Source organism: Megalops cyprinoides, chromosome 16 (assembly GCF_013368585.1).
Source record: "Megalops cyprinoides isolate fMegCyp1 chromosome 16, fMegCyp1.pri, whole genome shotgun sequence".
In the NCBI taxonomy this organism is placed as follows: Eukaryota; Metazoa; Chordata; class Actinopteri; order Elopiformes; family Megalopidae; genus Megalops; species Megalops cyprinoides.
In genome coordinates, this window is record NC_050598.1 from 5,693,961 (window position 1) to 5,721,719 (window position 27,759).

The window sequence follows — 27,759 nt, forward strand, 5'->3', positions numbered from 1 at the left end:
GAGATGCACTCCATGGTGTCATTTAGTTAAGCAAAACCACAGGCTACCAGCCTTTCTATGCTAGATTATTTATCTCGAACAGTCACTTGTCTCCCACTCGAGTCTCACCAGAGTGTGTTTATATGTATACAAAGGTTTATTTATTTATTTGTTCAGGCCTTGAACGTTGTATTTTGAGCGAAATTATTGTGAAATTAGACGGCCGTGAGGATGTGGTATAATAAATAGTCTGCAGTGGTAAATAGTTTGAAATAGCCTGCGCTGAGCTGATGATATTTGCACTTAGTGTGTGCAACACAGTCAACATGAGAAGACTCAGACATCAACCATACCTATCAAATCCAGGCGCAACACTTGGCAGAGGTCCCTGGTGTGGTTTGGATCAGAATGTACTGAACACAAGGCTGGCATCGATACCTGCATCATAGCCCTTGTGAGGCCAGCCATTAAACCAATGACCCCAACATGTGCTCACATACACACCAAGGTAAACAGCTTGGAGCCCGATGGATGTGCGGTACATAACTGAAACCACATGCGTGAAACGAACCACAGCGGAGGTGTTGGTGAACTCTGTCTTTAGAGTGGGGAGGGGGATAAGGGGGTAGGAGACGGACAGGGACACTTGGTGGACCCTCCATTTTTTTTTCTTAATGAACCCTGGAGAGAGAGACACACTTACACACACACACACTCAGACACACTGATGCATTTACAGCTGTCCCACGTGTCTGCCTGTGCCGGGGTCCTCACAGGAGGCAGCAGATGTGTTGAAAATGACCCGGGCCCTGTGTGTTATCGCCCTGCCTCAGGTCACAGTTAGTCGCTGTCAGCGGTTAAGCTGGAAACATCAGCGCTCGCTTCCTCTTTTGAATTGTATCGATTCCTCTCTTCATGTGTTTGTTCCAGGATGTGGTGTTTGTCCCTGTTCTGCCCCGACAGAAGCCCAACACACAATCAAATCACTCCGATCAATAGTGGCCTGCTACAGCTTCCTGCAGCAGGCTAGGCTAGGCAAGGCTAGTGTGAGTGGGAGAGATGCTAGCCTGCTGTGCTGTATAGTGTTACAGTGTTTGGCAGTGTGTCAAGACTGCAAAGCACCGCAGCAGTGGAGCAGCATGCAGTATGACTCCTGGCTGTGTGGTGCTGGGAATGTGCTGTGGGCTGTTCTGGGACCTGTCTTCACCTGACCGTACTCTACTGCTGCACATCCTAATGCACTGTACTTTACCCCTTGTCTCCTAATGAACCATACTGTACCGCACCATATCCTAATGAACCATACTCTACCGTACTGTATCCTAATGAACCATACTGTACCGCACCGTATCCTAATGAACCATACTCTACCGCACTGTATCCTAAGGGACCATACTCTACCGCACTGTATCCTAAGGGACCATACTCTCCCGCACTGTATCCTAAGGGACCATACTCTACCGCACTGTATCCTAAGGAACCGTACTCTACCGCTCTGTATCCTAATGGGCTATGCACTACTGGACTGTGCCCTAATGGACCATAGTCTTTAGAGTATGGTACTACACTGCACCATGATGCACTGTGCTGTATCACGCCGTACTTCTGTTGCACTATATCGTACTGCACTGTACCATAATGCACTGTACTCTATCACAGTGTACATTACTGTGCTGTACCGTAATTATCCAAATTTGCCATATGTGCCATAGCATTGTACCGTAATGCACTGTACTCTGCCACACCTTACAAAAATGCACTTTGGCTCGTCATCTACCTCTACCACTAGACCGTAATGCACCGTGGTATACCACACTGTACCGTTGTGCATCATACTCTACAATGCCGTACACCATATTCTACCGCACCACACCCTACTACACCTTACACTACCTTATAGTATCACAATGCACTGTAATTACTGTGTGATACAATACAGTGCCATGCGCTTCCACACGGCACCATAACGCTCCACATCATAACGTGCGGCACCCTGCTGCTTCATACTGTGATACGCCGCACCCTCCTGTGTCGTGCCCCGCTGTGCTGTGCCCAGCCGCGCGGCCTGGCGCCGCGTGGCGCCCTGCAGCAGGCTGCCCAGCGGTGCCCCGCGCCGCCACGCTGCTGTTCATGACCTACTTTCCCAGGGAAGCAGAATCGTAATAATCTGTGCGTCACTGCGGCTAATGGCCGGGGTGGTCAGTCTCCCTGTGGCGAGCGTGGTTTCATGTGAGAATTACAAACAGCCCTGATGGCCCCAATAAAAATCCTATTGATAACGGCCGCCCGGGAAATACTGCAGTGTCAGAGAACTAATGAGGCTTCCTTATAAGCCCGTGTAATCTCCTGTGGAACGAGGAGGTGGGGTCAGATTACCGTGGCTCTGGGGACGAAAGCAGAGCTGAAGGACGAGCGAATAAACTGTTATTAAAGTGGCATTTTGTACGTGCAGTCGGGCACACATGGTATTTAAGTATAATTTGGATGCGCTGCCAAGCTTATGTGCACGCCGAAAATTATTAGCGTGGCACCAATGTACTGAGCGCCAGGGTCTTATTCTTGCCTTGGCAGAAAATGGCTCGATTTGCTCCTTGATGCTTGAGCCAGACTGTCATAGTCACTGGCCACAATGCAGGCTTTCCAGCACAGATTAGTCTTTCAGGTGTTAACTGTCTCTGTTGTCATCGAAACGATAGCCATTATCTTTACTGCCAGTCTGATTGTTATATTGTTATGGAGAGGGGAGTGCTTCGATCACGTGATCAGCTGCGGCGCGTATGAAGGGTGAGGTCACGCCAGTGTTTACAGGTCCTCTTCAACGCTTGGTGGAGTTCCACTGCCGAGGCCTTCGCAGCTGTCCTGGCCTGTGAGGGCCGGCGTACCCCACGAGGAGAATGCCATGGAATTACTTTGGTACGAGATTGTCTGGAATCGTCATCATACTGGGTACCAGAATGTTTACCCTCTGAGGCAATTCTAGGTTTTCGCTCTCATTCTCGTCCTCGATCTCATTCTCGCTCTCGTTCTCGATCTCATTGTCGCTCTCGTTCTCATCTCATTATTTTGAATGTGTTACATGTTTCTTGGACATATTCCCCCTTTGGCAAACCTCTTCGTTCATAAATTGCTATCAAACTGCTACACTATAATATTGTGCCATTCATGTTTAATATCATTTGCTGTGTATCAAAACCAGAATGAGAGTCCGCTGAGGGGAGGTGGTGGTGATGAGGAGAGAGCGCTGCATTGAGCTGACTGATATTCGGCTGAGTGTTGTGCTACAGTGGTGAATGCAGCACTTTTTAAGTTTCCTCCTTCAGCCTGCTTGTGCCAAGCCCTGTAGTGGGATGGGCGTGCCAGTGTTCACCTACCTAGAACATGAAAGGATGGGCCTCCTCAAAGCTCACCTGAAGCAGGCAATTCACTGTGAGGTATGTATATAGTCAGGAGAGGCCTTCATCAAGATAAGAGCATCGAGTGAAGCGATGTTGTTTTGGGGGGTGTGTCTTAGCCAGAAGAGAGGTGGAAGGAGGGATTTATAAAGAGGAAGACAAGATGGAGGGATGGGTGAGGCCTGAAGCACCAGCAGTGTTGTCCCTGAGTGTGTGTTCCTTTGTCTCTTTTCCAGTGTTTGTCTCTCTCACTGTCCATCCCTCCTTCTCCTGCTTCTTCCCTTCCCGCCGGTCAGTTAAAAAATCCCCCCCAGCGCAATGTGGACTTGCCTTGAGTTTAAAAGGGGGCTCATTAACGTGGGCCTTATCAGGATCTCATTAATGGGGGTGTGTTATAGTCTGTAAATAGCTGTTAAGTGTGAGGTGTTCTTGAGGGTGTTTTTCTTTTATCTCAATTTATTTCCAACTCTTTTTGTTTGTTTTCCATCCCATTTATTAATGCTGCTTGTGACAGCCATTCAATGTTCAATAAAGAGCTTTGAAAAGTAAATACAGTCTCTCTCTCTCTCTCTCTCTCTCTCTCTCTCTCTCTCTCTCTCTTCCCCTCTCGCCCCCCACTCCAGCTTTATGTGCCAAGCTAAGATGGCAATATATCTAAGCAGAAAAGCGAAAAAGTTCTAGCAAATGGATCAGCGCTTGGTTATGTAGTCACGCAGGATATAATTAAAGCCAGAGTTGCATCAGGTTTTAGGTTCCACAAGATGACAAATGAGCTTCTTCTGTTCCAAAAGATATTTGGTGTGTAAGGAGCGCCATTCAATGCCAAGATGAAGATATATCTTTTGCTGTCTGGTATCGAGCTGCCAGCACTAAAATAAAAGGATTGTTTCTCTTTCCTTCTTTGCGGTGTACCGTTGCGTTTACCGGACACTGCTTCAGTAATTCTTATTTTTATGTGGTTTAACTGTTTGGTGAGTCAAGTTTGTTTGATGAGTAAAGTCGGTTTCAGAATCTCCTTCCCTCTCTCCTCCCTCCTCCTTTTCTCTCTCCCTCCCCTCTCTTTGTCCATATGTCTGTCAGTGTATTTGTCTTCTCTGTCTCTGTCTGAAGAAGGCTTACATGTGGCTCCATTACCTAATGATCACGACTACATGTGAGATCTTCCCTGGCCAGCTAAAAAGCAGATCTGCCCGGGTCATCTGGCTCGAGGGATGCGCTTTAGAAACAACAAGGTCTATAGCCACGGCCTTCAGCAAAGCCTTTAACTGCGGAGTTATTCTGGGCCCCCGAAATAATAGCTCACCATTGAAAGAAGGGGGAAAAAAGAGAAACGCACATGAGCAGGTTTCCTCTTTCGTGCCCACAAGTAGATGTTTTGGAAGCTCGAGCGGAAACGTGAGTCAGACAAGCAGCGAGACGCTTTTTTTTCCCCTTCTTCTCCTCCTCCTCCTTATTCGGGATGCATTGCAACTCTTTTTTACATATGGTTGCGATTGGTCAGCCGCACAGCGAGAGAGAGAGAGAGAGAGAGAGAGAGAAAGGGAGAGCGAGAGAAGCATAAGCATGCCCACAGATGCGACCTCAGCCAGGGCTTGGGGGGGTGGGGGGGGGGGTTCTCTGGGTGGTGTGAGTTTTCTGGGGGTTTAGTGAAATTTGTGACGGCTGAGCTATATGTCGAGCACCGTGTGTTATTGACTTGGCATGGTCATGGAGAGAGTAGGAACCTCGGTATTCGGCTTTCCAGAAGGCAGTTCTTTTTCGGAACAGGCCTTGTCCATCACACCAGTGGCGGTATCAACTTGGCAACCTATCCCAGCCCATGCCCACCCCAGCCCCCCAGGGCTACACCACAAAAGAATTCCCCCATCGGGACAGATGTTTTATGAGTTTGTAAAAAAACGTTCTCTGTGTGTGTCTATTTTTACGATCTGATTACAGTATAAAGCACCGGGGTGTTGACATGCTCTTCAAGGAGCGTAGAAGCGCATTGAGCTCGCCCTTGGGCGTTCAGCTTGTCAGCGGATTGGTTGATTAACGACGCAGGTGTTGTAGTTCTCCGTCTCGTCTGAATGTCGTTTTTATACCCCAGGCTGTCATCATCAGCTAATAAGGCAGATTTGCCTGTTCTTCAGAAACATTTAAATTTTGGGTCTGAAGAGCAAGGCTGCAGGTTTGCAGGACCAGGCTTGGAACAGCCCTGACAGTCCTGACCTCCGTACTCCTGCAGTATTCACTGTTGCTGAGCTTCTGTCCCGAGAAATAGGTTTTCACGGTTTCACAAAGGACTGGAATCGGAGGGCCATGGAGGGACACAGAGAGAGGCAACCTCATGGACAACAGTGAGCATGCTGGGAAAATAGCTTTTAAAAACGTATGTGGGAGATCGGCTTCGCTCATACGGGTGGCACAGGTAACGGTCGATTTAGCCGAGCAGCTGACAGGCAGTACTTTAGTGGTGTTTGTTTTCTGCGTCCGTTATCCTCTTCTGAAGTGGCTGAATCCTCAGCAGGTTTCCATGCAGGTGTGTGAAGCCGAGGAGCGAGCCACTGAGCTGGAACATGCAGGTGTCGGGGCGTTTGGTGCAAGCTAGCACTTGCTAACACGGAGGGGAACAGTTGAGAGTTTAGAGAAGACGATATCTTCTGCGCTGCTTGCATAACAGCGGAAAGCTGTTCTTTTTCCCATCAGTAAATAGCGGCGTTCTGACCTGGCCTTCCTCTCCGCGCCTGCTGTGCAGAGATACCATCTCACTGATGAGGATCTCTCCCTGTGTTGGCCTCTCTTTTTGTCCTCCTCTTCTGTCTTTCACACCATCTGCAGTTCTGTATTAATCACCACTTCAATCTCTCTCTCCCCCCCCTCTACCCCTCTGCCACAGGCAAAACCCCCCATGACAGCGGAAGTGGCGGTGACTATGGAGTTCCCTCCCCAGGCCCCGCCTTCAAGGAGGTATGGCAGGTGAAGGTGTGGCCCAAGGGGCTGGGCCAGGCCAAGAACCTGGTGGGCATCTACCGGCTGTGCCTGACGGAGAAGACGGTGAACTTCGTGAAGCTGAACTCGGACGCGGCGGCGGTAGTGCTGCAGCTGATGAACGTGCGCCGCTGCGGCCACTCGGAGAACTTCTTCTTCGTGGAGGTGGGCCGGTCCTCGGTGACGGGGCCTGGCGAGTTCTGGATGCAGGTGGAGGACTCGGTGGTGGCGCAGAACATGCACGAGACCCTGCTGGAGTCCATGAAGGCGCTGAGCGAGGAGTTCCGCCAGCGCAGCAAGTCACAGTCGGCGGCGGCGGCCGGGGGCGGGGCCACGGCCTCCAACCCCATCAGCGTGCCCTCACGGCGGCACCACCCCAACCCACCACCCAGCCAGGTGGGGTTCACCCGCCGGCCGCGCACCGAGCCCCCTGGAGGTGCGGGGGGCGCCGGCAGCAACAACACGTCCCCCACCCCCCGGCACAGCTTCCCCAGGGCCCGCACAGCCAGCGACGGCGGGAAAGTGGAGGAAGGCGGGGCAGCGGCCGGAGGAGGGTTGCCCAGCTCCAGCCCAAACGGCTCCTGCTCCACCACCCCCACCCTCAGGCCCAAGAGTGCCCGCACCCCCACCCCTGCAAAGACCCCCGTCACCCTGATGCGCTCTGCCTCCACCCCGGCGCCCTCACCGGCCCCCAGCCTCTCCTCCAGCTCTGGCCACGGGTCCGAGTTTGGAGGCGGAGGGGGAGGAGCGGCGAGTGCATACAGCCGCCTCCCTCACCGCACGTCGGTGTCCGGCTCCCCCAGCGACTACGGCTCCTCGGACGAGTACGGCTCCAGCCCCGGCGAGCACTCCCAGCTGACCCCTGATCTCCCAGGGGGCTCGTCCGGGAGCCTCAGCTACCACCCTCTGGGGGATGAGGCCTCCAACTACATCATGATGGGCCAGCGGGGGGCGCCCACGCCCCTGCAGACGCAGGCCTCCCACCCGCCCACCCGCAGGGTCCTCCGGCGCTCCTCCAGCCGGGAGTGCGAGGCCGAGCGCCGCCTGCTCAGCAAGAGGGCCTCGCTGCCCCCCATGGCCCTGGACCGGCTCGCCCCGCACCGGCGGCCCGACGAGGAGGCTGAGGAGGACGACTACGCCGTCATGTCGCGCAGCACCAGCCGCGAGTCCTTCACCTCCCGCCGCGACTCCGGCATGGGGCCCGGCGCTGGCGGCTACCTGGATGTGGCCGGGGAGTTCCGGGAGAAGAGCGAGGGCGGCGGGGCCGGCGGGGGGGTGGACAACGGCTACATGTCCATGCTGCCCGGGGTAACGGCGCCCCCCGTCTCCCTCTCCCAGTCCCTCTCGGTGGCTGTCTCCGACTCCGCCTCCAAGCCGGCCGATGACTACATGGCCATGACCCCCAACAACAGCGTGTCCCCCCCGCAGCAGATCCGGCCCCCACCCGCCAGCTCCGACGGCTACATGATGATGTCGCCCAACAGCAGCTGCTCGCCCGACCAGCGTGGGATGGGCGGGGCCTGGGTGGGCAGCAGCAGCGCCGACAGCAGGGCCGGCAGCGACTACATGAACATGTCCCCCATCAGCGCCCGCTCCGCCAACAGCACACCCCCGCCGTCCGAGGGCCTGCCCCACCCCGAGCTGCTCCCGCAGCCTCCGCCGCAGGCTGCTCCCAAGATGGTCTACTCCTACTACTCCCTTCCTCGCTCTTACAAGCACATGCCACCCGTGCACTTCGAGGAGGACGGTGGGCGGGGCCGGAGGGCCGGCGGCAGGGGAGGGGGCAGGGGCGCGGCCAACCCCAGCAGGCAGGAGCCTTCCGCGGCCTCAGCGGTTGGGCGCCACCTGTCCCTTTCCTCGTCCTCCTACTCGTCCAGCTCGGCCAGCAGCGAGAGCCTCGGGGAGTCGGAGGAGAAGCCGGCGCGGGCCGCAGTGGGCCGGGGCTCGAAGGACGGGACGCTGCAGCAGAGGCGGGGCTCCGCCGGCCAGCAGCCGGGCCAGCAGCAGCAGAGCCGGCGTCCCGTCAGCCTGTTCGTGGACGTGTCCAAAGCCAACACCCTCCCCCGGGTTCGGGAGACTCCCCTCCCCCCGGAGCCCAAGAGCCCCGGGGAGTACGTCAGCATCGAGTTCAGGGGAGACAGGGACAGGGGTGGAAGAGGAGGAGGAGGGGGAGGAAGGGGGCAGGGTCTGGGAGTCTCTCTGCCACCGGGACCCTCCAGGCCCTTGCACCGACCGACTTCCTGCCTGGCTGGATTCCTGCCTCTTCCTCGGAGCCCTTCAACACCCCTGACCCCACCCACCGCTTCCGAGTACGTCAACATGGACCTGGGTCCCTCCCCCTCCCCCTCCCCCTCCCCTCTCTCCCTGACACCCCTGGGCTTCCCTTCCTTCCCCACCCCGACCGGGGTTGCCCCTAAAGCCCGGGACGAGAGCAGGATGCCCCTGCGAGCAGAGGAAGGGGCGGAGGCGGGGCACCGGAAGGACAGCGCGACTGACTCGCCCACCTCATGTGGTGACTACACGGAGATGGCCTTCAGCCTGGGCGCTGCCTCCACCCCCAGCTCCATGACCTCGCCCAAACCCCCCTCCCCCGGCAGGCACGACCAGCAGGGCCCCGAGCTGGGCCTGGGGCTGGGACTGGACTTTTCCCTGGCCAAGGCCGGCCCTAACCCCGACCAGGGGGCCAAGGTGATCAGAGCTGACCCCCAGGGCCGCCGGCGACACTGCTCCGAAACCTTCCTTGCCTCTCCACCCATGCCCCCTCCCTCCTCCTCTTCCTCCTCTTCCTCTTCTTCCCTCTACACCGAGCACACCCAATCAGTGGCGCGCCGTCTCGGGTTTGACGGCATGCTCTGGGGCAACGGAGCCGCCTCGGAGGCCCCCACTCAGTGCGCCAACACCGGGCCACCCACCGCACCCGCAGCCCAGGCTTCGTCCATGGAGCAAGGCCTCAACTACATTGACTTGGACCTAGTAAACAAGGAAAACCCGCACTCTGCCCTGGAGGGGCCCGCGGCCTCCCAGCCCCTCCCCGCCCGGCTCTACTCCACCGTGATGAGCAGTGGGGCCGGCGGGGGCGGGGGCGGGGGCGGGGGCGGCAGCGTGGGCGGGGCCGGCGCTGCCTCCAACCTCAACACCTACGCCAGCATCGATTTCTACAAGTCGGAGGAGCTGAGGACGCATCACAACAGCAGCAAGGACGGCACAGGTAAGCGCCTCTCAGCAGCCCCCAGCACCTCACCTCACATTCCAAACACGGCGTCCGTGGGTTTGAGGTGACCTCCGTCACGCTCAGGTAAGCGAAAATTTTATCAGATCTGGCTTTTTGTCTTGCCCGGCTCAGTCACGCTTACGCCGTTACGACACGTGACAGACGGCTTGCACGCTTCCTTCCTGACCTCTGGCCCCCATTCCTCTCGCGCCTTTTCTCCGCGCCTCTCTGACGCCTGCCTCGCCATGCATCGCTCGGCTGAGAGGCAGAGCGCGGCGGCTCGGCGGCGCAGCCGGCTCACTGCAGCTGAACCGGGCGACGGGGGTCGATGCGAGTGGATTTATGCTCGTTTCCACCGGGCGCCGGTTTAGACGCAGGCCACCGATCAGGCGCGCCACACCGCCTGAGTGTCTGCGGGCGGCCAGGCGCGCTGAGACTGATCGTATCGGCTGTCGTTTGCTCCTGGCCTGGGTTGCGTCTGGTGGACAGGATTGTTCTCATTGTATGAATTTCAGTTTGTATAAATCATCATCTGTGAATATGTCAAGGCCATAAAACTCGTAAGAGCACTGGAGCGTTCTGTTGAATGATGTTCCTATTCCGTCTACATTACTGCGTTACGTCTACGTTTAAAATCAGTAATCATATTATATGTAATACTATATATATATATATATATATATATATAAACAACTGTGTTCATCGTCTGTTTTTGTTTAGACCCCTTCCCCCAGCTGTCCTATCAATATGAGTAAATAATGGCTTTTAAAAGCAGTATCCTTCCTCTGCACTGTGTTCTGTCAGGGGGCCACTGAGGAGAGTGCAGTGCATTGGCTGTGAATTGTGGGAAATGCGGTCCATGTCCAAAAAAATGCTCCTTTTGTTGAGTTTCTGCAGTTCGCCCCAGCTCAGAAACGCGGCTGGGTCTTTCCTTCGGCCTTGATTTTCACTCGTGAGGTTTTTTTCTCTACTCTAAAGTTTCCTATGGGGGGAGGGGGTGTGAGAAAAGTGAGAGGGGTAAAAATAGAGTGGGTGTAAAGGGGAAGCGGCCGCCCCGCGAGGTGGATCAATCTGCAGCTCAATCCGCGGCTCGATCCACGGCCCGCGCTGGGGTTCGGGAGCAGTGGCACTGCCGGTGTGTGTGCGAGCGCGGGGTGGCGGGCCCTGGCTGTGGGGATTTTCCCTGGCTCGGCTCCAGGCCTGTCTCCGGGCCGCTGTGGAACAGAGGCGGCTCTGTCAGCCTGCCGTAATTCTGCCTGGGAGGGAGCGTCTGCGGGTGTTTACCGTGTGTGTGAGTGTGTGTGTGAGTGTGTGTGTGAGTGTGTGTGTGGGTGTGTGTGTGTGTGTGTGTGTGTGTGTGTGTGTGTGTGTGAGAGAGACTGTTTGCTTTGTGCTGTGTATGTGTGTGGGACAGTTTGTGTGTGTGTCTGTGTCTGTCTCATGCTTTGTACAATGGGTGTGTGTGTGTGTGTGTGCGTGCATGTGTGTTTCTGTCTGCCTGCTTGCTTTGTACTGTTTGTGTGTGTGTGTGTGTGTGTATGTGTGTGTGTGTGGTGTGGGTGTATGTATGTGTGTGGGACAGTTTACCCTCTGTGTGTGTGTGTGTCCACTTGCTTTGTACTGTGTGTGTGTGTGTGTGTGTGTGTGTGTGTGTGTGTGTGTCCACTTGCTTTGTACTGTGTGTGTGTGTGTGTGTGTGTGTGTGTGTATGTGTGAGAGACTGTTTGCTTTGTGTTGTGTCTGTGTGTGTGTATGTGTGTGTATGAAAGTATTTTTATCAGTGTGTTTGCTGTGTGCTGTGGTGAGAGACTGTCAGTCTGTGTCTGTTAATGTCTTGATTACTGTGTGTATGAGCACACGCGAGTGTGTGTGTATGTGTCCGCTTGCTTTGTACCATGCGTGTGTGTGTGTGTGCGTGTGTGTGTGTGAGTGGGCGCGTATGCGTTGTCCCATGTGTTCAGTGGCACTAATGGTCCAGTGCTCTGTGTGTGCACACTGGAGGGTTTGAGTTCCCTCGCCATGTCTCCAGAGCTACTGACCCCTCCGCACGGCGTCTCCATGCTGCCCATCAGTCATGGCCCCGTGGCCCCTTACTGACCTCACTGGAGCTGCCCGCCCGTCCTCGGGCCCCGTGACATAAGCCAGGCTGTGTGTCTCCAGCAGTCCGAACTCACAGAGGAACCTGGGAGGGGTCAGCAGGACGTGACCCCACCTCTTGTCGTGTAACTGCTCGCATGGATGCTGAGGCTGGTGGGGTTATTCTGCTCTAATGCTCCCCACACACACACACACACACACACACACACACACCTACACACAGGTACACACACACACACACACACACAGGTACACACACACACACACACAGGTACACACACAGGTACACACACACACACACACACACACACACCTACACACAGGTACACACACACACGCCCACACACACTGTACAAGGCAAATAGACATGCACATACACACACTCACTCGCACATAAATACATACTCACACACGCATACACACACACACACACACACACATGCACACACACATATACTCACACACTGTACATGGCAAGCAGACACACACACACACACACACACACACACATATATTGCATCATATACACATTGCCTTATCATAGAGGCTGTTGCCACCCCCCCACTCCATCAGCCTGCCTGATCCATCAGCAGACACAGCCCTGATTCTTTATGTAACTGTAACCAGACATTTCCAGCACCAGGCTTAGAAAACAAAGTCTCCACAGACTAAATAAGTCCGTGACTTAATTCTGCCTCTGTTAATCACAGCCAAGCCAGACAGAGCTAATTGGGTTCAGAACCCCTCTCCCCTATCCCCTATCCTCTCTCACAGCACCCTCACTGAGGGGGGGGTGGGCGGCGACAGAGCGTGCCACAGGCATGGCCTCAAAGCATCATTGCTGTTAGCGTTACTTCCTCCTTCCCAGCAGCATTGGAGCACCATACCCCCCCCGCTCTCCGTTCTGTCTGTCTGTGCGAGGGGGGATGGGGGGGAGGGATTACGCCAGACGGTTTTAAATCCCTGTCTGTTTATCCGTGTCCAGTGCTGGTCGTTACATCACCGGCCGCCTCGTCTGCCACATCGGCGGAGCTTTAGGAGGAGCGCGCGAACCCGCAGCGGGAACGCAGGCACTCGCTGAGACAGCCCAGCGACCAGCTGACTCGCCGTGATCTGCGACATCACACTCAGCTCTGCCGATTACAGGCTGCGTCTTTTTCCCGTGCTGCTCTGTCATTCATGCATTTGTCACTGCTGTTTCCGCTGAAACCGTGTTGTTGCGCAGAAGGACTTCTACTCAGACACACCGATGCCTCCTGTTTGTGAAGCCCCTAGTGCATGACGGAGGGCCCGAGAACCCCGCCTGGCCGTGGTCCTCCAGGACCAGCAGGGGGTGCCGTCTGAGAATTGGTGTCAGGTTGGATGGGGTGCAGTGAGCACCTGTATGCTTCTGCAGTGGCACACCACTCTCTCATGGTCCTACCGGCCACAGAGCCGAGCCGGTGCTAGGAGCCGAGTCGAGGGTCCTTAACGTTCCCTCCGCGTTACTGTGACGTTTCTGCAGGTGACAGAGAAGAAAGTGCGCGAAGAGCAGCTAATGCGCTAGCCGTGACATTTATTGCGCGGCATACAGTTCTGTCATTTCCTGGTTGCCAGGATGTTATATGGCTGTCACTGACTCAGTAATATGACAAGCTGTCACCTTCGTTGGTGAGGTGTGTGAGTAAAGGAGGGTAATGAAGGGTGAAATGCAGAAAGTTAGGGTTATTCTGGGGTTATTCTTCAGCACAGTGGCAGGACCAGATGGAACAGCCACCAGTGACCTGAGCTCTGTATGGGCCGAGACAGGGCTTGGTTATTGCGCAACGAGGCGACACGGTCCGATCAGTCCTGTTCAGCAAACCACAGAGCCAGGATCTCCAGCACTCAGCACGAGTGCACGAGGAATACTGTACTCATGACGCGCGTGTCTGCCCTGCATCTTGCGTCACATTTGACCCATTTGCGCAGCTGGATTTTTACACCGTTTACATTATTTGCTTAGCAGCCGCTCTTATCCGGAGCGCCTTCCATGGTTACGCGCGCGTCATCCATTTACACAGCTGGGCACTTACTGAGGCCTGTCGCCAAAGAGCACGAGAGCAGCCCAGCTCAGGATTCGAACTGGCAACCCCTTGCCCCACAGGGTTACTGGCCCTGCTTTCCTGTATGCTGCACTGCCGCACTGTGTTCGGTGGGGGGGGGGGGTGATGGAGGCGAATCCCCTGCTCCCGTGTTTGGGTACAGTGCTCCCGGGCACAGCGCGATGTTCCAGCAGAGCGCAGTGGTGCTTGGTGGCTCCGGAGCGGTCGGGTCTGGGCCTGAGCGGAGCCAGTGAGCCGGGGGCGGGGGGAAAGACGCAGAGCGTTTCAGCATCCGGCACCGGGCAGTAAATATAACATGATGCCAGTGACACAGACAGCACAGAGGTCAGCAACAAGGGACGGTAAAACTGTACAAATAGTTCCCTTCCCCCTGCTCTCTCTCTCTCTCTCTTTTTCCTCTTCACTCTCTCTTTCTCAGTTACTTCTCTCTCTCCTGCTCTTTCTTTCTCTCTCTCTCCCCCTCTCTTTCTCTGTCTCTCTCCCTCGCTCTCTCCCCTGCTGTTTCTCTCTCCTTCTCTCTCTCCAGTCCCAGTATCACTTAGTGTGAAATGCCGCCAGACATCACTTTGCACCTCAGGTGGCGTGAAATTAAGCTGGTGTCAGCCATACTGATCTCCCACCCCCTGCTATTACTAGTGACAATGTGAAACTTGTGTCAGACGAACAAGAGTGAGGTTTATAGTTTCTGTGTGTGTGTGTGTGTGTGTGTGTGTGTGTGTGTGTGTGTGTGTGTGTGTGTGTGTGAGTGAGAGAGAGAGAGACTGTGCGGGTCTCTCTGTTTTTTTGCAGCAGCTTGCGTTGGGTTGCATGAGGCATTCCCCTTTGTCACCTAATCTCCCATTGACTACAGTGAGAGAGCAAAGGAAATGAGAGGATTTCATAGCGTAGGGAGATGAATGGGCGGCCTAATCCCCGATTTCAGAAAGGGAGCGGGAGAGAGACCAATCACGGAGCAGAACACTGGCTCGCACAAAGGCCTCGCCCAGGGTCACGTGATTAACGCCGCCGGGCCCAGTGAGAGCCCGGTCTGAGCTGTGCATCACCTGCCCTCGCGGGGCAGGGGCCAGGGGGGGCGGGGCCCGCGCGTTCACCGGGGCCGGCAGAGATTGATCAGGCTTTAATGAAGTGTTAAATCTTCTCACTGCCCCATAAGCACAGCAGAACAACAGCATACTCCTCTGAGCGGAGGCAGTAACGATCGAAGGGCTAACACACACTCATCACCCTGACTGAACAGAAATAAGGAAATGCACGCATTGGGAGAGGCCGCTTTGGACTTTGATTTCTTTTTTTTTTCTCCCCCTCCTTTCGTCAAAGGAAGTCTAGTTCGCATCGTTTCCTTAGTGACGCTAATAAACGTGTTGTTTTCTCGGTCTGTCCATATCTCTGTTTTTGTCTCTTTTTTTTCCTGAATGTCACCCTCACCCACAGACGTTCTCTACCTCTGCTTTTCCCTCTCGTGCCCTCCCCTCTCTCCGTCTCTCTCTCTCTTTTTCTGTCTCTTTCGTTTTGCCCGTATCGCTTAGTGTAGTACTTCAACCCCCCCCCGTCTTTTGTGTCAGCCTCTTTCTGTCTATTGTAACCACATCTTTGTCATCTGTCTGCCCTCTTGTCTTTTGATCAGCTAGCTTTTTCCAGTCCCTCTCTGCACCTCTCTCTCTTTTTGTCCCTTCTCTCTCTCACCCCCCCCCACTCTCCCCCATCTCTCTCTCGCCCCTCCCTCCCATTCTATCTCTCTCCTTCCCTCTCTCTCTCTCCCTCCTCCTTCCCTCTCTCCCTCTCTCTCTCTCTCTCTCTCTCTCTCTCTCTCTCTCTCTCCTCCCTCCCCCCCCCTCTCTGTCCCTCTCCCTCTCTCTCTGGGAATGTGTGAATCGGTGTAAAACGTCGCCGGCGCACGTGACCTCCAGGGCTCGGAGGAGCGTGAGGGGTCGAGCGGGACAGAAAGACTGGAATGTCCTCATTCCTCCGTTCACGAGGTGCGAGGGACGTCAGGTGAGCAGTGCGAGCGAGAGATGCAGAGAGAGATGCAGAGATAAGAGAGGAGTAAAAGTGAAAGGGGCAGGGCCTCTCTCCTTCCTTCACTCACGCCGTGGTGGTGGCCCCGTGGTGCGGGGACAATCTGTCTCGCCATCCAGCCTTACCTTGGATTGGGCTGTCGTCCAGGGGACTTCGGGACTTCCGATATCCTCACGATTTACAGTAGAGCGTTCTGTTGTTTCTGTGCTAAAGTGAGAAAGTGCTTTAGTTGACAGGCTCAACAGCAGTGCTCCTCTTTGAACACAGTCTCGCCATCCTTAGATCTTCAGTCTGCTGCTTTAACCACCGTCATGGTCTGCTGGGCAGGGCTGTCAGCTATAGGAATAAGTGTGTACACAGCAGACCTTTTTTCTCATCCAGTCTGGCGTAAAATGCTTTCTGTATTACACTTAAGAATTCCTGAGTCCCTGCGAATAGGGAAAATTGGCCTAGGGTCTGACAGCTGTGCCTCTGCACAGGATTTGAACCCTCAACCTTCAGGTCCGTAGCACAGCTGCAAGGGCCGCACTGCTTTACCCGCGTCACTCTGCTGTCATGTTGAGGCTGACCCGTGATGTGCAGCATTGCCTGTGCTTTATACAAACAGTACGGTATAACACAATATAGAATAATATACTACAGTTAGTAGTATATTAATATACTACAGTTACAGGTAGTACACAGTGTTCTAGTATAATATGTTATATATGTCGTACTGTATGTATGTTGTAGAGTATGTTGTAATGTGACATACAGTAGTGTAGTATACAGTACTGAACAGTGTAATGTTCTACAGTATAATGAAGTATAACACAGCAGTACCGCAGTGTCTTGTAATATGACATACAATAATAAAGCACAGTGTAATAATATAATATTCTACAATATGGTATTAGCATAGCAGGGTATGATATAATCCAAACGCTGTAGCACAGCAGAGCATAATAGAGTAGAATATACTACAGTACAGTACAAAGTAGAGATTAATCGCTTCCGTTGGCTGGGCGAGTCAGTGGGTCAGTGCTGACTCCAGAGGAGATGAGCGCTTACTCCGGCCAGACGCTTAACGTGGTCTTAATCCCAGTGCCACGTTTGTCCTCCGGACCGTAAGTGCTCGTACGTCTTCAGACACGTGCACGCGAATCCCGTTCCCCGGGAGAGGAAAGGATCGTGACCGAGAGAAGAAAAACATTTCAGCTTGGAGTGGTCCTCTTTACCGTAACTTCCAGAGAGAGTGAGTGTGAGTGAGTGGGTGCGTATGTGTGTGTGAGTGTGTGGCTGGGCTTTCTCTCTCTCACTCTCTCACTCTCTCTCTGTCACGCACACACACACACACACACACACATATATACACTTTATAGTAGGCCTGCTGGTGTATTATATTCAGGGGTCCAGGCCTCTTGCAGTAAGTGAGGAGAGGTTTCCATCAGAGAAGGGGGGGGGAGAGGTCCCCCCCTGCCCTGTTCTCCCTCATATTGCTCACTTGTTCCATAAGCCCCATCCTAAGTGTTGAGCTGGCCTTTTAGAATGCCTCCCTCCAGCGATGGCTCCCTGTGTGGTTTACCCCCATGTGCTTTGCTGAGCTCTAACCGGGTTTGTCTGTAAAGAGCTTATGGCCAGTGGGCGTTCAGAGAGCAAAGCAGATTAAAGGCCGGTAATGAGCCATTTTTCACATAGGGTGGCTGGGAGGGGAGGCTGTGGGGGTGGGGCTTGGTGTGTGCGCGGGCGCGCGCGGTGGGAACACACGAACCGGCCCCCCGGGCGAGTCGGTGGCCCGGAGGCGAACGGGGGTGCATGGGGTGCACGCCGTCTCTCCCTCTCCCTCTCTCCCTCCAGTCTGCCTGCACTTCCTGGCTTCCGCTTGACTCTTACTGGCTAATCAGATGGAGCGCCAGGGCACAGCTCCCCCTCTGGCTCCCCAGCGGCCGTTGCCAGGCTGCTGAGGTCACCATAGAGAGCAGGAAGAGCGTGTCCCCAGCCACACATCACAGGGTTAAATGCAGTTCTCAAAGAAGCTGCGCTGCTATATGTTCTCGCTATAGCTTGCAACACAGCCGTGCTTCTTTATCCCAAGAAAAACCAAGCATAACCACCAGAGTAGCATCACGGCACACATGCATAAATATACGTGTATGTGTGCGTGTGTATATTTAATATGCATGCATGGTACTGTTCGTTGGGCTGTTGCAGTTTTTGCAGCCTTCTCATTGGTCTTACAGCCCCGGTTGTGGCCTTTGTGGCTTTCCCAGCTCAAAGGCCTCCTCATGCAAGGGGATTATATCGCGTATCCATGGACGCCCGGTCCCGGCCGCAGTCTAAACACCTCCGCCCGCCTCATTATAAAACATCTGAATATGCTAAGAGGTTTTGTGCAGGGAAGGCCGCAGGCGGGTGGAGGGGGGGTTGGGCTGGAGAGAAACATGTTGTTGACTGTCAGTGGTTTATTTCCCAGAAAAGGTGAGGGGCGGCGGGGACAATTGTGTAACGCCAAGCGCGAGCGAAAGGGGTCCGTAATTAACGTCAGTCACACAATGTTCCCTGCGCCATCGCTCGGAGGAGAGGGGAGCTAATCTTTGATGCATTAGTGGTTATAAAAGGGTTGACTCACGCACACGGGGGTGTGTGGTGTGGGGTGGGGTGGGGTGGCGGGGTTGGGGAGGTTTTTGTCGGACCGAGCAATGTATGAACTCGTTATCGCTTCTCGGAGATGGCCGACTGGACATTAAGCGGGGGGGGCGCGAAGAGGGGCAGCCTTTAACTCGAAGCACTCGAACGTCGCCCCCAGCTGTGTTTCAGTGCCCCCTCTAAGATGCTCTGAGACACTTTGGCAGGGAACATCAGCGCAGTTCAGGGACTGATTGTGCCAGGAATTGGCCATTCCATTACCATTGAGGCCATTAGCCACTGTTGCCGGTAGCCATTACCTGCTGTGATGTCACAAAATGGTAGCTGTTCCAATACCTCCTTCCGTCCAAGGACTGCAGGCAGTGAAGCTTCTGTGGTCTAAGGCATGGGTTACATTTTTATTTCCGATCACTGCCCCCCGAGTAATCCTGGCAATCATGGTTAATCACTGATGCCCTACAGTGGTCTTCAACTTTGCACACATGGAAACTTTAAACACATTTTAAAAGGCAGTTTGACCTGTTTTCTGAAATATCGTCAGTAGTTCACATTACAATTGTCATTTTATACATCACTGATTCCTTGCATTGGTGTCCACTTCTGCATACACAGGTATTTTAAACACATTTTAAAAGGCGCTTGGGTATGTTCTCTGAAAAATCATCAGTAGTTCACCTTAGCTGTCATTTCATGCATTTATCCCGAAAGTTTTTTCGATGGACACACCAGACGCATTGGACGTTCAACGGACATGTGAGGCGGATTGGGAATTCTCAGCGCTCCCACCTTTTGGGGTTTTATTTTCCTATAGATCCTCCCCAGGTGATCTTTAAGTGGTGTTGTGAAAGTGTGTTTGAGGAGTGTAATTCAGAGGGAGGCTGGGCACTGAATGGGCGTCCTGAGCGTCTGTGTTTGTGTCCTGTCACTGCTGGTGCCACTTCGGCCTCGGGAGCCGCCAGGCGGGAATATAATCACCCCTCAGGTTTAAAAACGGCACCTCCGCTCTGACATGCTTTATGATGCTCCCTCACCGGGGCCGGATTTTATTACCCCACCTCAACCCCCACACACACACTCAACCTCTCTCTCACACACACACACACTCACTCACAGACACACATACACACACTCAACCTCTCTCTCACACACACACACACACACTCACACACACACGTACACACACACACACTCACACACACACGTACACACACTCAACCTCTCTCACATACATACACTCACTCACACACACACACACACACACTCTCACTCACACACACACACACACACACTCAACCTCTCTCACATATACACACACTCACTCACAGACACATACACACACTCAGGTCCAGAGTTCTCCCTCTGGATCTGCTGCTGTCGGCCTCTCTCCGGCACGCCGCCATGTCACAGGCACCCTCCCTGCCCATTACAGACGAGAGAAAGGCCTTCTTTAATCAGGGCTGAAGCTGCAAGGGCCTGGACGCTCGTGGCCGCCATGGCGGCACGGGGCCGAGGAACTGCCTTCCTCCCTCCCTGCAGCGCTGAGGCCGCGAGAAGAAAGGTCCCGTTCTGCCCTCCGGCCGCCGCCCCTGCCCCGGCTCATAAATAAATATTTGAGGTGCCATGTATGGCAGCCCTGGCCAGCGGCCGCAGCCTCCCCGTATACCCCCCTGCACCCCTCCCCCCCCCCCCCCCCCGAGCCCCTGTGAGCCCCCGAACGCAGATTCACAGAAGCGCCCTCCTGTGAACTGAGGGACTAAGGTTACAGGCAGTAACATAAGATGAGTGGAGGCGGGCCTTGCGGTGGGTTGGCGGCGGCAAGGGGGGGGGGGGTTGGAGCGGTCGGGGTGGCGTAAGGGGTGCCGCTCGCTCTATTAATAATTGACTAATTTATCAGGAGATTTGAGCTCGCGAGGGCCGTGTGACGGGACGCTGACAGACGAGGGGCTGGGGAGCGGGGAGCGGTGGGGGGGGCGGGGGGACAGACAGGCGGACTGGAGTTTCTGGCTGCCGCTCCAAGCGCCGCGGCGTTTCCAAATATTTTGGTCTGCTCTCGGTCGCTCTTTTTGAGGTATTGTAAAAGTGCGATTATCTCCCTGCTGGCAGTGGCCCACACCGCCAGCCCCTGCCAGGAGTCCCCGAAGTCGGAGTTGCAAAAGAGCGGTTGCAAGAGAGGGAAAGTAAAGGGATGAGGTCAGTTCTGAGGATAGGACTTCTCTCTTTTTTTTCCTTTTTTTGGTGGCTCTTGATACCACACAGAGCTTGGGTACTCATCCCATGCTTTAGCCCCCCCAGGGAACCCCATCATGAGGTGAAAGGGGGAGAGGTATGAACAGAGAGGCAGACAGTAAATCAGAGAGAGTGTTCTGGATGTTTCCGTGAGTGCTTTGGTGGAAAGTGGCAGAACTGGTGGAGTGACAGAGGGAGGGAGAACGCTGAGTCAGCCGGGGGCAGCGTGGCGGGGGGGGCGGAGGATTGGGCTGCTACAGGGCCTGGCCCGCTGCTGCAAGCCCCTGTGTTTGATTTTGCCTCCCCCCCACACACACACACACACTTTACTCCCCTTGGCTTGGCTGCCCCATTCTGCATCGAGGGACAGGACGTCCCAAACAAGGATCCCCGGGCCACCAGAGCGCCTGCTCACACACCACACATACACACAAACACGCACGCAGGCACACGCGAACACACACACGCAGACACACACGCTCAGACACACGCCACACACACTCGCGCTCTCGTAGCCCTCCTCCCCTACCTGAATCGCAAACCTGAAGTTCAGGCTTCCCTTCCCTCCCCCCGCACTCGAGCTGTCTCTCTTCACCCGGCTTGCCCAATCCCCCCTCTCTCTGCAGCAGGCAGACATGTTACGAAAGGCCCCAGGGCCTCACGCGTGTGTGTCTGTGCTGCTTCTGTGTGTGGTGTGTGTGTGGTGTGTGTGTGTGGTGTGTGTGTGGTGTGTGTGTGTGGTGTGTGTGGTGTGTGTGGTGTGTGTGGTGTGTGTGGTGTGTGTGGTGTGTGTGGTGTGTGGGTGTGTGTGGGTGTGTGTGTGTGGTGTGTGTGTGTGTGTTTTGTGAGTGCATGCAAGCGCAGTGTGTGTTTATGTATGTGCTGTGTATGTGTGTGGTGTGTGTGTGTATGTTTGTGAGTGTGTGTGCACGCAAGCGCAGTGTGTGTGTGTGGTGTGTGTGTGTGTGACTGCATGGGCTGTCAGTGTGTTGGCACTGTGGTGTGATTGGAGGTGGGAGTGTGTTTGTTGAGCAGGTCTGTATGAAGACTGTGCACAACCTCACATGTAAACCCCCCAGAAGATACATGCATGTGCTTGCTATAGACATGTGCACACACATCACACGTACACACTGCATGCACTCGCTCTCACACGCCCGTACGTGGCACACACACACACACACTCACACACACACACACACACACCTATGCAAACAGAGCATTGCATAACTTGCACAGACAGCAGAGCTGGTAGCGGGTTGAAGGGGTGGATGGCTGGCAGACAGCGCAGCAATAATGATGCACTCTGTCTCAGAGAGAGACGCAGACACACATACTCACAGGCTCCCACAGACAGATACACACACACACACACGCACTCATAGGCAGATACAGACATGCACACCCCCACAGGCAGACACAGACACACACACTCACTCAGTCTCCCACAGACAGGCAGCAACACACACGCACAGGCAGATACAGATATGCATACACACACACACACACACACACACACACACGCACACACACACACACACTCGCAGGCAGGCATAGACACACACACATACTCCCAGACAGACACAGACACACACACACAGTCGTATACAGATGCAGACACACACACATACTCCCAGACAGACACAGACACACACACAGTCGTATACAGATGCAGACACACACAGAGTCGCAGACAGATGCAGACACACACACAGTCACAGACAGACACACACGGGCACACATGCTCATGCACGCCATTACAGAAAAAAAGCTCTCACTGTCCAAAGAAGGCCACGCAGACAGTACCATAAAACATGGCAGCTTTAATGTGATCTTAAATGGCTTTGCCCCGCTCGAGTGCCTTCCTCTATTTACCATTTCAGACACGCTGAGGCAGACCGATACGGGGGGCTGTCTGGCACATGGGAGATGGCAGGCTGTTGAGCTGAGGGGGGAGCAGACAGTCTGTCCTTTGCGTGGAGAGACGGAGCGAGTCGGTCACGCACGGCTGTCCATGCCACCGTTGCATTGATCTGTAAGGAAATGAGCAGGATCGATCAACGGGGGGGTGGGGGGAGGGCGGGCAGAGGGAGGGAGAGAGGGGGAGGCACCCAGCAACAGGTGTGGGCTTTCTCTGTCTGCCACTCCGCTGTGGAAGCAGCAGCAGCCGCAGCAGGGGAAGACAGGCTTTGATGCACGGACATTAGTGGGGCGTGTGTGTGGTTACATCCATTAGTGTCTGTTAGTCTCGCATACAGTCACTCCCTCACTCTCTCTCTCTCTCTCTCCATCTCTCTTTCTCTATCTCTCTTGCTTTTTTCTCTCTGCATCCTTTCTGCCTGTGTCTGTATGTGTTTCTGTTGGTGTTTGTTATTGTGTTTCCATCTGTTTTAGTTTCTGAGTGTGCGTGCCTCTGTGTGTGGTTACATCTTTTAATGTCTGTCAATGTCTCGTATAGTGTCTGTCTCTGCATCCTGTGTCCGCGTGTGTTAAGTGTCTGTGTGTCTGTGTATGTGTGTTAAGTGTGTGTTTCTGCATGTGTATGTGCCTCAGTGTGTTTGTCGAGATGCATGTGGTACTCTGGGGATGGATGGAGCTCTCTGTACAGCCTGTACCGGGTAAAGGGGATGGGGGGTGGCGGTGGGGGGTGGGGGGGGTGTCTAAATATAGCATGGTGCAGAGAGGACGGGGAGGAGACGGTGTGGAAGCGCACTTTGAGCCAGTCAGAGGGAGCGTACGCACAGAACGGAGGAGGCAGGGAGGGCGAATCGGCGCCTTCCCTTTCCATCGCTCCCCCTTTCACGCGTTTATTCATCCCGTTCGGGTCCTACGCGCGCGCCTCTCGCACGAAGAGGCTCCCCAATCGGAGCGCAAAGCCACCGTTCGGCAGACATTTCATTGGCTACGGAGGCGCGTTCGGCACACGGTGTGGAGCTTCCTCCGGTGCGAGACTACGAGGCCCTGTGAGCCCAGACCCTTTCCTCCCTGTAGCCTAAATACATCTTTATCGTCTGTACTGTAGGTACCATAACAACGCTGTGTTTGTGTGCGAATCTGGGGACGTGACGCGTTACTGCAGTAATCATATTTTTTTCCTCCCCCCTTTCCCCCTTAAGATTCATTGAAAGAGGCCACTGTTTGCAAAAACCAAAATGCATGTAAAAAAAAAAATAAGAGCTCTTATGAATGGTACGTTGGTGGAGAAAGCAATGGCCGCATCTCCACCCTTGCGTTAAATGCCGGAGCGGCTGGACATGCTCTCACATGCCCCCCCTCCTTTTCTTTCTCTCCCTCTCTTTCACTCCTTCACTCTGCCACACTTTCCTCTCCCTCCCTCCCTCAGTTTCTCTTTCCTTCCTTCTCTCTCCCTCCGCTCTCTCCCTGCAGTCTCACAGCGTGGCCTCATGGCTCTATCTCATATGCTATTTGTTTTGGGCTTTGCTTTGTATGCACAACTGGTACACTTTGTACCCTTATTACCTTGGAGAGGCGCTCTGATGAGGAAATGATACTGTACAGTAGACTTTAATAACAAATAATAATCACACTGATAACAGGCGAAAGAAGGCAGGTTTGTTCAGTCTCAGCTCAGCTCTCCATGTTTGCGTGCCATGTCCTCACAGCCAGAGACGTGACAGAATCCTCACGAAACCTCTCCTTTTCCAGGTTCTCGCAGCCTGTCATCGTCAGATTACCCTGACCACTCTTCTCTTGTCTTTGCAGAATGTTGACGCCTCTCACCCCTGACCCCGTCCTCGGAATTATGGGAAATGGAGTTTCTGAGGAGCACCGATCCCGATGTCCTCGTCCGGCCGTGAGCGGAAACGGAAGGGGTTGGGTGCGCATCTCGAACACTTTCAGAACCTGAGGAGTTGGAAAGCCCCCTGAAGCACTTTGATCGAACCAATTTACGGTTTATTTTTGCTTTGCCAATTGGTTGCCACAACCAATGGGAGTATGTGCCAAAAGACTCTTGGCCCATTCAGATCCCACAGCAGGGGAACCCAACAGCCAATCAGAATCGGGTATAGAGACTCTGACTGCCAACCAAGAGCCAATAACTTTTTTTTTTCTTTTTATCATAACCAGGAACTAAAACAAGCAAAATGTAAGAAATAAGTAAATAAAAAACAGGATTTCATCTAATGATAGATAAAGCAAAATATATAGTATAATTATGTTAACTAAATATAAATATATATATAACTTTTAAAAAGTGCCTCATTTTTGACTGTAGCCATTTTACAAAGAAAAAATGCTGATATGACAACTGGTATGACAGAAAAGTATATTATTTGTCTTTTTTGCCCATTTTTTAGTAAAACTATGGCAAAGACATTAAAAACGACAAAAAAATCAGAAGAGGTAATATAAATAATGATAATCAGATGGCCTTACTGTGTTTGTGAGAAGCATTTAAAGAGTAGCCTCTTTCCACGTAATGCTGTGCCTGCCGCTTTAATCTGACTGACAGCTGTCCGTCACTCTGTGCCCCGCGCTGTTCAGACGGACTCCCTCTGTCAGTCCCCATGCAGTGACTGACAGACCCACACGTGTACAGAGCCAGACCCAAGCACACATGCGCAAACACACACATAAATACGTAGATATGCATGAATATGGATGCATACACACACAAGCATACGCATACACACCGACACCGACTTCCACACTCAGTAGTCTAGTATTTTCCCGACACATACAAAGACAGTTTTACTGTTGTGAGAACAAATGCTCAAACATGCACACACACGCGCATACACACACACTCATGCAGTCTGATCCCTGCTAACGCATATCGGTTGGAGCCGTCGGGGTGTGACAGCCGCGACCCCAGCGAAGCACCCGCAGAGAGGAGTGTGTTTACAGTCGGCCGCAGCCAAGGTGCTCCGGCCAATCGCAGCCCCGCTCGCTCGGGCCGTGGCGGGCGCCGGAAAAAGCCCTGACAGGGCGGGATTGGCGCCATCGATCTCGTTAAAAGATTAGCACCGGGCGCGTCTCCCCCTAATCCCCCAGCGTGCGCGAGGGCTGGCGTTGGGTGGTCACAGGTGACCGGTGGGAAAAAACACACCCTCAACGCTCTCCCCAACGTCTCGGATCCTCACACTGGAGTGAACTTTGATCTCCTTCCATGACACCCAGCTGCCAGCATTCTCCTCTTACCCGGTCTTTTCTTTGCCACAAGGTAGTACCGGGACAGTAGCAGCATCAGACCCCTGTCCTCCTCTCCCCTCTGTCCTTCCCTGCCCCTCCCTCTCCCTGTAGCAAAACCTCGCTCTACATGCTCCAGCTATGCATCAGCAAAACAAACACTCAAGTGCCTGTCTGTCTGTACCCATAGGTCCCCTGTAGTGCTGTCTACAGAGTTTTCCCCCGAAGAGTTCCCACGCAGACTAGAGTTCCTACTGCTCGACTTTACATAGCGTTTTTGTCTCTCTTTAGTGGATGTACAATTCTATAAGGGTGGCCCACCCCCCTCTCGTCTGCTGTTATGGTATAGACCCATTCCAGGGCTGGACTGTACCACTTTTGGTTGGCAAGAACAGGACGGGGGGGTACACTTTTTCCCTTTTGAAAAGACCTTCTGCTGATGGCAATCAGTGCCAAAATACATGGGTCGCACACGCGCAGACTCAGTCGCAACTTGTGTTAGTTCACGCCATGGGTGTGATTTTTTTTCTTTTGTTTGTCCTTAATGAACTTGTCCACTGTGATGCTGGAAATGGCTTTTCCTTCTTTTACTCATAAAACAGGTTTACTCGCAGCTGGGACACTTTCACAACAAATGAGGAGACCGCGTTACTCCATGATCTACCCTTCGGACTCTTTGAGATGGGACAGGTGCATTTCGAAACTCTGGTGGTTTAAGCCAGACTCACCCAGGTCAGCCTGTCAGTTGATAATTGATCTCTTTTGATTTGAGCCGTGATAGGATGTGGTAGACCCAACAAACTGCAGATTTGGACAATGTGTGTATATCAGTTTTTGCGGTCCTGTCTGTATGTATTTGTATGTCTACCAGCCTATTTAGCCACAGACTCAGTTAAGCGGTCCAGTGTTAAACGATTGCAGGGATCCATAATTCATGTGGGAGAGATGTGACAAGATGTAGGTACTGCGTCTGTTTGTTTATAATGGACAGGTTGGCCAGATTCTTACTGAATCGTTGCGGTTCCTGGGGTGACACAGCAGTCATAAAGACGGGAGGTGAGGTCGTGCGGGCCAGTGGCTCAGTAGCCCCCGGACCCCCCCCCCCAGCTCTGCATCCCGATAAGAAAGAAGTAATTATGAGCTTCGTGCAGGGTCTGTGTATACCTCCTATCTCAAAGAAGCTGAACCGGCGCTTAAGGGAAGGTCTCTTTTACAATCACTGTACAAACCACCATTTCACTGCAGAAGGAGAGCAGCATAATGGTAACGTAGGTATTAATTATGATGATGATGATGATGTATAATGGGAATGGGTATATAGGCTCTCAGTCACTGTATTTTTCATAATTGTGTTATGGAGTAGAATTTATTGGGGGGGAGGGGGTTGCTGCATTGTTTTTTTTTTTTTGTTTTGTTTTTCTTTTTCTGCTTATGGGGATTGTTGAAAATGGAAAGTTTATGATTATTGCCTGTGATGCAGACAATGTCACTTTTGTTGCTTGAAAAAAAAAACAGTGAAACAAAAAAAAGACAATTAAACAACAGACGGTGTTGTGTGCTTCTTAACCGGCTGTATTACTGACCGTGACGGGCTGAGGTGGCTGGCAGGGGTAACGCTGACAGGCGGACCAATCGCAGGCTCTCACTGAATATGGAGAGGGCAGCGCCGACGCGCACACACACACCTCCAACACACGCGCGCTTGTCCACCCGCACACACACTCCTGTCCAGGCCCGCCCGCCACCGGCGGCGACACTGACACGCGGCAACACAGAACGCAAGGCCGGCCTGGTTGGCGGTCTGGTGAAGGCCGTTACAGCAGTGGCACACCTGCTGCGCCCTGGTTTGTGTTCTAGAGATACATGTTAAAAACAGCACTGACCTGGAAGCCTTTACCCACACCACCCACGCTGGCATGTCAGAGCAATAATTGTATCATCGGGGGGCTGGGGGGGGGGGGGTGCGAGCAGACTGAGTGTGCTTGGTGCGCCGCCGGTGGCCGCAGAT

At 53.7% G+C, this 27,759-nt stretch overlaps 1 protein-coding gene across 1 annotated transcript in view; it reads left to right on the forward strand.

Moving 5' to 3' along the window:
• The window catches only part of si:ch73-335l21.1 (insulin receptor substrate 1-B), a 31,725-nt gene extending 7,027 nt beyond the window's left edge, over positions 1-24,698 (forward strand). Inside the window, exons 2-3 of the mRNA XM_036547612.1 lie at positions 6,250-9,549; positions 24,324-24,698. Of these exons, the coding sequence (XP_036403505.1) occupies positions 6,250-9,549; positions 24,324-24,331 (3,308 nt within the window). The 3' untranslated portion in view covers positions 24,332-24,698. The remainder of the gene's footprint in view (positions 1-6,249; positions 9,550-24,323) is intronic.
• Positions 24,699-27,759: the final 3,061 nt, after the last annotated feature.